The sequence below is a fragment of the Akebia trifoliata genome, chromosome 13 (genome assembly GCF_017979445.1).
Source record: "Akebia trifoliata isolate Shusen 1 chromosome 13, ASM1797944v1, whole genome shotgun sequence".
NCBI classification, from domain to species: Eukaryota; Viridiplantae; Streptophyta; class Magnoliopsida; order Ranunculales; family Lardizabalaceae; genus Akebia; species Akebia trifoliata.
The window spans coordinates 1,996,266-2,007,361 of NC_141387.1; the positions used below are offsets into that span (position 1 = coordinate 1,996,266).

The following is an 11,096-nucleotide window of genomic DNA, read 5'->3' on the forward strand; positions in this document are numbered from 1 at the left end:
AATATTTCAATGAAAAGCTTTCATGGTTCCGTACACACATCCATATCAGCAATGTGTGAAACGAATTCAATTTCAATGTCATTTCAGCATTTTCCTTTTCCAAATTGGTTATGCATGTTGAATTGTGTTTTAATGTCATGTATCATTAGGAGATTGACTAGGTGACCAAGTATAGATTGTACTTCATCACTTAAAAATCCTCTAGAAATTTATTAATGGGTATGATTGCACTTCAAAAAGGAAAAGAAATGCCCACCTTATCAGGAAGCTCAAATTAGTCTAAGAACAAATTGAATTAGAGAATTAACTTGATTCACTATTGAACATCATTTTCTTGGAGACCCAAAAGACTAAAATAGTCCAAACTATCACTACAATCAATTGAAAACATTCTTTTATAACATTGCCTATGTTGGACACTAGGTTCAACACTGAGTTGACTAGGCAATGTACATATAACCGTAGATTTATTTCCTTGAGATACAAGTTGGAAAATCAATGATTCTCTATGCACTATTAGGTCAGCTCAATGTTGAGCCCATTGTCCAACCTAGGCAAGCATTTTCCTTTCTAAGTTATACATGGAACTATCAAGGGCTGAATTAGTGTGTCCAACATTATAACATGTAGTTACAATAACTTCTAGGACATTTGTATGGTAGAGAATGAATTATGTCAAATTAGAGTAGTTGTGTAACTTCTAACACTTGTATGGTACATGATTAATTTGTCACATGATATAAGAATTTTATATAGAACTCTAAATATTAATGGATGAAATCAGATTTAACAATTTTGGTGAATCTGTCAGAGCACATCTCTCCCCTAAAATTGTTCATTTTGGATTAAAAACTAAAATTGCTCACAAAATTAAAATTGAATATAATTAAATTCACCATAGTAATGAACTCGTCAAATACCAATTTGTAATAAGGGGATTTGGGTGGAAAGAAGACGAATTTAGTCACCATGGATAAAGTCACCCACCCATATATCTGTCTTAACCAGTCAATTTATCATCTAAATGGTAAAGAAAATCTCAATTTCTTTAAATCAAAATCAAATCATTGTAGAAAGAAAAGAGATCAATCATATTTCTTACTTTAGCGTAGAAAAATAATATATTTTCCTTATTAAAGTTAGGTATGACTAATATAAATTTAAAAATAAAATAAGAAAAAGTACTTAATGAACCCACACAGAGGAACTTCTTTCTAAATAGTCCCTAAGTTTTCAGCAATTGCTTAACAGGACATTTAGTAAACTTTTTTTTCTAAATGGTCACTTGACCTCATCTCCCACATGTTTCGCAATTGAATGCCCTAACCGTTCAAACTCATCATTTTCATCCAAAATTTGGATTTTTGACTTCTCAATCAAGTTTTAAAGACTCCATTCCGTCCAAAAGGATTTAATAAAGAAGAAGTCATTTTCATAGATTTTTTTCAAACATTTTGAAGGTGTATGTAAAATATTAGAGTTTTAAAAAATTAAAAAAAAAAAAAAAAATTCTAAGTTTTTGAATGAAAATCGATCAATAATGGTTCTTTTGGGTTAAAATCATTTTAATTTTGTCATTATCTCAGGTTTTTAGTACCTTTCCATGTATTTAAGTCGGAAAAACTCCAAAAATCGAAAATGAGTGGATATTACTAGTGTCAAGCTCACCACTTTTTTATTAAAAAAAACGGTGAACTTAACAATAATTAAAAAAAGTCAAGTTCAACGGTAAATAAAAAGTGGTGTATTCGAAAATAAATAACAGTGAGATAGACAATAAAAAATGTGAACTCGACATTATATTAAAAATGTTGAGTTCAATAGTAAAAATTATGAACTCAACAATACAAGGGACCATTAAGAAAGAAAAAACTTACTAAATGTCCCATCAAAATTTAGGAATTATTTAGAAAGAAACCCTTTTGCATGTTGTGTATGTAACACCCTTGTGAAGTTCACTTAATAATTTGATCAAATATCCATAGGGTATTTAACCAAACACATTATAAACTACACCTTCCAAGATCTTGTTTGATAATGACAATAAAGGGTAATCCAATTAATAGTAATAAATGTAAAGGAGATAAACAACCACACAGAGAAAAGAGTAAGAACACAATACCCACAACACGAAATTTTATGTGATTCACATAAAGGCTATGTCCACAAACGTATGAGTGTTAGAATTCGATTTCACTATGAAGAAAATGGGACAAATCAATACAATGATTCCCTTTATCACTTAGATTCACCTTATTCTAGATATCACTCTTCCCAAATCTCTCAATATTTTTTATCTTGGATTTTTTCTTTCTATACTTTTATTTAGAAAAAACTTAGATTTTAAGTTAGACTTCTTATCATAAAAAAATAAAATCATTTTTAGAAACATCACATCAATGAACTACTTATTACATAAATTATAAGTCCAACCCAAATTACTTTTGACCAATCCAATAGTACCACACATTTGGACTAGGCCTACTTGATTTTTGAGGCATACTTCAATATCACGAGGTCTTTTAAGTAATTTTTTCAATAAAATAAATATTTTTTTAAAGATTAATGTGGTGCAAGGGATAGCTTGTGATCAGCAAGTCCCTATCATTTATGTCGGTCATAGAAGACACAGACTTTGGCGTTGGTGGTAATAAGTATTTTGGTAGGAGTTAATATTCTAATCCAAAGATAGTGATAGATGTTCGGCCTAACTCACTCCATTCTTACGAGGGACATGTCAATCAGTTGCCAGTTGCCACGTGTAATAGGTTGGTAAAATTGAAAAAAATCACTACATGAGTGACACGTGGAATGGATTGGAAGATTGATCCTAACATGAGATCTGAGATGATTGTGAGGTTTGTTAGGATCTAAGAAACATTAGTCAACAACCCAATGTAAGATAGAAGTTGAATTAACTCACGACAAAAGTTGGGGTGCCCACTTTATCAATCATCATCTGTAATTAATTTTGAGGAACCTCACGTAAAAAAGTAAATTACGTTTAGGTAAAGTTAGAAGATTCCCTTTGATGTGTCCTTATTCACATTTATTTTGACATATCAAGATTCCATTACTAAACCCTTTCACACCTTACAACCTTTCCTTTCCCCCAAAGTCGGCTTGGTTTCTCTTCAAACAAATGAATCAACATCTTGAGTTGATGTATTTGTGATGGTAATGTGATTATATATATATATATATATATATATATATATATAATATATATATATATATATATATATATATATATATGGGACGGTTCAGCAACCCTAAAGTTTGTTAAGTTTGGTGTCAAACGTTTTTCAAAATATGGGTTAGAAGCTTTGGAATGAGTTGATTTTTGTGAGGATGATCTCTATGATGAGGAAATCATCTTCACCAAAAATCAGCCTATTCCAAAACTTCTAATCCCATAAAAAATAATTTACAAAAATTGGATGGTCCACGATTCTTCAACTTGTAAACTAGGGTTAAAAGTTTTAAAATGAGCTGATTTTTTATGAGGATGATCTCTTCACTGTAGAGATCAGCCTATTCCAAAACTTCTAACCCTATTAAAAGTGATTTACAAAAATGTTTGGCACAAAACTTGGCAAACTTTAGGGTTGCCGAACCGCTCCCATATTATATATATATATATATGAAGTTGATTATTAGATATTTAAATATAATCATGATAATTTATAAATTGAGAATAGTAAATGTGATTGTAGGGAACCATCTTTATTGAATCCTTGAATTTCCTTGGAAGCTACGTCATTGCCATATCATGCCGACATCAACTTCCTTGGATGGGTTTGACGCACGTTCGGAGTCAAATCTTGAATAAGGCTCCCGATTAACCTGTTGAATAGCAAGTACATGCCATCGATCTCTACGAAGAATGACCTGTCACGGTGTCTACACCTTCATTGGGCAAAGTAACTTTTTTTTTTAATCTCTACATCCCTTTCGAGATATGGACTAATTTCTACCGTTGCATGCTCTGACCACATGAAAATTTTCCACATGCAACATGATAAATCAAGATGCAACGTCACTCAATTTTGATCACATGAACGTCACTCAATTTCTTATCATGTGAAAGTGTGGTGCTCACTATATCAATTGATATTGGTAATAAAGGAATTTCATGGGAAAAAGTAAAGGATCATACTGGAGTGACATTGAAATTGACATCGTTTCACACATTGGTGTGCATGGAACCATAGATGCTTCTCACTTGTATCTCGGTGAAAAGCGTGTTTGGCTCTATATACAAATTCACATCGGTAATATGTGAAACAATGTCAATTTCACATCACTTCAGCATTTTTCAAAAGCAAATTACATTTAGCGAAAAAGGAAAATGCTGAAGTTACATTCAAATTGTTTCACACATTGATGACGTGAAGGTGTATACAAAATCATAGATGCTTTTCATCAATATATAAGTGAAAAGTATTTATGATTCTATGCACACCAATGTGTGATCTGATGTTAATTTCACAACATGAAAAAAGCATTATATTTGACATTCTAAGATCGTCGAATTTCATAAAATTTGATGTACCAAAGAGTCAAAATTTTCATTGTCAATTTTTTTTTTTCAACGGACCTAAATCATTGAATTAATGGAGAATGAGAGAAATTTGATGTCTTTAAACCGTCGAATTGAGGATCATCAAAAATTTCAACAATTATAGACCATCAAAATTCATTTTCTAAAATTTGTGGGCTCTGGCCGTCTAATTTTCTTGTTAAAATTTCTACTTTTCACATAATGTATCAATGTCACGTCAGCATGACTCTTAGATAAAGGTAAAAGATTCTTTTAATAATTACACTTACTCTGACGGGTCGGGATTCCATCAGTAAACCCTTTCACACCTTACCACCTTTCCTTTCCCCAGAACCGGCTTTGTTTCTTTTCAAACAAATGAACTAAGTTGACGCCAAGTGTTATGTGATATATATATTTAAAGGAATTTTTGTTTGTTTGTGTGTGTAATGGGATTATATGTGCTTTATGAAGTTGATTATTAGACAGTGAAAAATTATGATATTAATTAATTGAGAATAGAAAATGTGATTATAGGAATCAATCTTTATCGAGTACATGAATTTCACTAGAAGTTAGGTCTTTGTGCCATACCTCTTGTTGACATCAAATCTTGTATAAGATTCACTCTTGTCTGGAGTTCAATCTTGGATAAGGCTCTCGAGCAACTTGCCAAATAGGAAATATTGCCTGTCAACAACCTCTACAGCTAATGCCCTACCATAGTCTGTGTTTCGATGGGACAAAGAACCTGTTCATCATGCATCTCAAGTTGGATACATGTATGACTTAGATGAACTTCACATTTTTTTCTTAAGGTCGTGATCGAGAATGATACGTCCCCCATTCCTATAAAAACATTAGGGGTTTACATGACACATTTTTGTTGGAATTCAAACACCCAACTTGATTGGGAGCCTAAGGTGTTTTAAACACCAACTAAAATGTGCCGCGTAGACACCTATTCTACTTTATAAGAATGGGATCAGGGTTGGAGCTAGAATTTTGCCCATGTGGGGACAATTAAGAGTAGAAATTTTTTGTAGGGACAACTATAAATGAAAAAATAATTGTTGTGAGGGCAACTAAGAGTGGAAATTTTATTTTGTGAGGGCAATAGTGTAATATTTTTTTTATTCATTGTCAAAATCTACTACAATAACTCACTAATTTATAGATTTTGAAAATTCTTGTGGGGCAAGTGCACCCACTATAAATCTACCCCTGAATGAGACACTGGATTGGATCTTGAGTCTTTTTTTCATATAATAAATAAATAAAAAAATAATTAACATTCATATTTTATCTTTTCTAATGAGTATTGGGTATAAGGGCAAGGGCCACCCTCCAAAAAAGGAGAGATGTTGAATTCAAGCTCTTTTATCATGTCTTGCTTGGTATGTATGGTTGGTGGGGTATTATATGTATCAAGAGATTTATATTAGATATGATGTTCTAAGAGGTCAGTTGGACATTGAGTTCAACACTGAAGTAGTGTACAGAAAATCATTGATTTTTTTCTCGAGAGACAAAATAAATAGTCTATGGCTCTTTGGGCCCTGCCACATTATCTCTGTGTTGAAAGAAGTGTACAAGTTCGTCAGTTTAGCATTTTCCTTATTTTAAATAACAGTTTAAAAACTGTGCTTAGACACCAATCAGGAATGCATGTTGAAGAGTCAACCATCACATACCACGTGATCAGGTACATGATCTGACGTGGCAAAAGGATAGGTTTGAAGCTCTTTTTTATACAATTTCCTTGAAGCTTACCATCCCCAACGTGTCTCCTCTCTCCCTATATAAACCACTAACCTCTCCAATTATCAAATCTTTCCCTCTACAAAAAAAAATCCAAACTAGAGAAAAAAAAAATATCCAAAGAAAACAAATGGGAAATTGTCTGAGACATGAGTCACCCACGACATGGGTTGGGGATGATTGGGAGTATCCAGAGCCGAAAAAGCTCGTTAAGACATCGTCGCTACGTGGAAACTTGTCCGAGGATGAAGCAGGGAGGATGATGGAGGTGGAAGAAGAGTCTTTATTGGGAGAGAAGAGAAACGCTTCTTGTTCAACAGAAGTTAAGATCAAGATCACAAAGAAAGAATTGGAAGAGTTGCTAAGAAGAATGGACGTACAAGGGTCATCGGTTGAACAAATTCTAGCACAATTGGTGAACATTAGTGATCACTGTAATACAAATCAACGGTCATGGAGGCCCGCCTTACAGAGTATCCCTGAGATGAATTGAGTGATGGATGGTGGGGATGAGAGTTAACATCATCATTGCTGCGTATGTAGCACATATGGTCAATAGGAGAGAGAAACTGGATGAGAAAGGTTGTACTTGTATAGTTTCTATATTTCCTTTTTTCTGAGAGAATGTATGTGGTTATCAGTGTAAAATTAATGAACAAAATCTCCCTCTCTTTTATGATCAGCTTCTCTCTCTCTCTTATTTTTATTTTATTTTTTTGGGTGTGTATGATTGGAGTGAAAACATTTTGATGGAAAGATTAGTTTCTCCCAAAAAAAATTCCTTTATATGAAATAGATTTTCTTGGAAGTTTATACTGAAAATTTTCCAAATTGGTTGCACCATAAATCAATTTGGTTGGATCAACTTATATATGTTAGAGGGGAAAAAAAAAAGAAAGAGAATTATGTACTTTTCTCCTAAATTACCATTTGTTAAAAATAGGAAAAGAAAAATCTCACAAAAATCTGTGATTTACAAATAAAATCGGTTTTGATCCGATTTTTAAATTGTTAATTTAATTTCTTAAAGATGTTTGATTGTAGTAGGTAGATGTACAAAGTGGGAATTGTCATTTTTTGGGGGGAGGGGCCCGGAGATAATCGTGAGACAATAACATTAGGGTTGTCCGGCCGCGGTGAGAAAATCCTTTTCCTATTGTTGGTTTGGAGAATATTTTCCATAATTGTAGATTAATGATCATAGCCCTACACGGTCAAATCGTGCTTTAAGACATAGTGACAAAGTCGGGGTTGGGGAATAATTCAACAAGTGAGAACTTTGGAAAAAATCGGCAAAAGTCGGAAAAACATCTGATAAATTAGAAAGTAAAAAATAATTATTTTAACTTTTAAGTATAAAAAATGTATTTAAAAAAAAAAGGTATATTTTATTTTTATATATCAATGAAAAAGTAATACTTAAAAATATTAAAAATAAAATTAATCCATGATTTTTTTCAAAAACTTCGTATTTTTTTGAAAAAATCGTGATTTAATCAACGACTATTAGAATCGTAATTTAATCGCGACTTTTAAAAAAATCGCAGATTTTTGTGACTATGCTTTAAGACATTATTTGTTAAATATCAAAAACATTTAACTCAAAATTGATTATTTGTGTGATCTACCTAATCTTAGGCTCTTATGGTTGACTAGAAAAAAGAAAAAAATAAATAAATAAAACCTTTGGAAAGAAATTTCCATTGCTTTGGAAATTTTTAGTAAAAATCATGCAACCTTGTACGTAAATATTACATCTTATGTATAAAGATAGCTTTGGAATGAATTTTAATGAGTGGGAAAATGAACTAGAATTGGTCAAATCATTGATCCTGAAAATTTCTACAATAAATTAGTTAGATTACTATAATATAGTTCCTTGTCCACAATTCTGTTATTGTGTTGGAAAAATTTTATTGAACTACAAGAAGAATTCCTTAGAAGGCCCGCCCTTCATGGAAAATTGAGTGTGTTTAATTGAAAAAACTCTTAGAAAAAGTCTATACATCTAGTGTTTTTTTTTTCAGGATTGTGATGTCTCCTCTTTGAAAGCTATTTAAGGTTGGCTTGAACACTTTCCTCTCGAGCCACTTGTGTGTATTAAAACGTTTTTCCTAACTTTTTGCCAAGCTTTGGGATCAGCTGCTCATCTCATTGACTCCAAGTTATTTGGCATATTAACTATATGATTAATGGTGGAGTGACCTCAATGGGGGACATTTTGACGTGGTGACATGCAGATGTCCGTAGATGTGTTTTTTTTTAAGATATGAGTAAAAAGCATCTATGGATACGCGTGAGCCATCACATCAAAGTGTCGCTTATTGAGGTCACACCAGCATGACTAACTACATATTAAAAAATTAGAATAAAAGACATGCATGGTCCTCAAACAAAGTTCAAATTTAAAATGATGAATCTTTCAAAGTGGTTGATGGGCACAATATATATGATGGCCCACAAGTCGAAATCCACATTGATTGAATGATCTTAACCATCCAATTAGGTCATTAATTTCATTTTTATCAACCACTCCATGGAAAAGTATCATTTTTCAGATTAAAATTGTACAGTTGGGCTGTGTTTTTCAGTTTGTATTTGATTTCGGCGTTCTTCATTGACGGCTATAATGCTAATTGGGCCCTTAATAGGAGATTATAATGGCTTTTAAATATAATTGAGTCACAGTTTTGTTCATTCCGTCTATATAAAACAAAGTTTGTAGATCTTATAAGCCAAGAACTTGAGAGCTTGAAGACAAGATCAATCGTAAAATGAGCATGAACAGTCAAATGGTTGGTGTTTTGGTCAATTTCTAGTACCAAACCTTTAAGTTTGACTCAATCCTTTGTAAAGTGAGATTGCATGGTCGTCCATTGTCTTAGTAGTTTTGTCCGTACATGGGGTTGTTGGATGTGCCATGGTACATTGTTGACTCCTCGTATGTCACTACATGGTTGCTTTTTGAAGATTCTTAAAAGCTTTAATATAGGTTTTTTTTAAAGGAAAGAAGCCTATATAATAATCAAATAGGTAAGGGAAGTTGTGGTGGATATTTAAAGTGAAGTTGGTTAATTTATTTCCAATTTGAAAGGAATCAAAGAATTTAAAGGCCAAGTTAGGTTTGATTTCTAAAGATCCAAATGAAATTCTCCTAGTTTGAAAATAAATGATTTTTTCTTCTTTTTTTAATTTGCATCCTATGTGCTGACTTTTCCTTCATCTTCCTCTTGCATCACTTGTAAGTAATTATTTATTAAGAGAAGTGAAGAGGAATATTTACCATAATCAAGAGTAATGAAATGAAATATTTCTAAATAAATTTATATTAATTAGAAGAAAGGGAAAATGCTTTAGGTTGTGTTTGGATTGAGAGAAATGTAGAGAAGAGAAGAGAAAATAAATGAGTTTCTCTCCATTTCTCTTGTTCGGAATTTTGTTTGTTAAGTGAGGGGAAAGAAGAGAAAAGAATTTGAGAGAAGAGGAGAGAAAAAAAATGTGATTTTCTTTTTCTCCAACAGTGGAGAGAAACCTTTTAAAAATATTTTATAATTTCAACTCTACCCTTGAGCTCTTTTAAGATATTTTGAAATTCAAAAGTTGTTCCAAGTTCTCTCCTGTCAGTAAAAACATTGTGGAGAGAAATTGAGTTTCTCTTTCTTATTTTTAATGAGTTTATCTTCTTTCCACTTCTCTCAATCCAAACATAGCCTTAAAGATGATGAATATTTTTCTTTGAGTAGCAATAGTGTCTGGTAAATTAGTAAAATTGAAAATTACCGTCTTAATAAGTCCATTTGACACCCAAAATCTACCAAACAAAAGTATAACAAATGGGGGTGAAATCCTTTTAACTAAACGGTTACGGATAGTTAAGACCATCTAAATTGCTATTATTGGCTTTTTGAACACTAGTAGTATGAATTGAGTCTAATAAATTATCCACTAAATACAGTTTCTTAGGGTATTGTCAAACTAGGACATACAAGTATGAACAAAAGTTTAATGTTTATATAATTTAGATTATGTATATATATTTCGATTATGGATGATAACTTTCAAATGGTATTACTTTCCTTTCAAACAAATTATAGGATCGAAATTATAACAATTTGAAGGGAAAAATATGAAGAAAATAATTACTTATTGTAATACAATAGTTTGAAAGTAATTAGCTAGCTAGTCTTAAACACAAATGCTGAGAAAAATCTTTCAACACAACTTTATCAAGATTGTTACTATTTCTCCATCTAAGTGGAATAGTATTTGATTTTCAAAGGACCGAATTATCCCTAATTTGTAATTGATCAAATTATATTAAATGGTGTTGTATGCTATTTTATGTTGATATTGCATTTTTATATATAAATAATCGGGTATCCTTGTAGACAACGGACCAGGCCCATACATGGGCTTTGCCCAGTTCATAGACCATGGTCTTGTCCAAGGACTAGTCCCAGGGCACGTGCAACGCCTGCACAACACAAGCACCAGGTAAGTGAGGGTGCGCCCTTGCGGGTGGCCCCTGCTCATACTGGGTATCAAACTCACTACATATGTACATTAATCGCTTTGATACTATAATTATTCATCTTGTATTTTATTTTAGAAAGCAATCAAATACTACTAGAAAAATGACTTTAGACATCACTTTTTAATGATGTCTATAAGAAAAAAGTGATGTCTATTTTTTGGATGAAAATGTATATGTAAAAGGCAGTTTTTAGACATTGATTTTTCAAAAAATATGTTTAAAAATCAACATAAACCAATGTCTAAAGTTTCACATTTT

At 32.0% G+C, this 11,096-nt stretch overlaps 1 protein-coding gene across 1 annotated transcript; it reads left to right on the forward strand.

The window, feature by feature from the left end:
- The first annotated feature begins 6,434 nt into the window (after positions 1 to 6,434).
- On the forward strand, positions 6,435 to 6,797 carry LOC147387233 (uncharacterized). The gene has a single exon (XM_086421513.1). The coding sequence runs from the start codon at positions 6,435 to 6,437 to the stop codon at positions 6,795 to 6,797; it is 363 nt and encodes a 120-aa protein (XP_086277639.1).
- Positions 6,798 to 11,096: the final 4,299 nt, after the last annotated feature.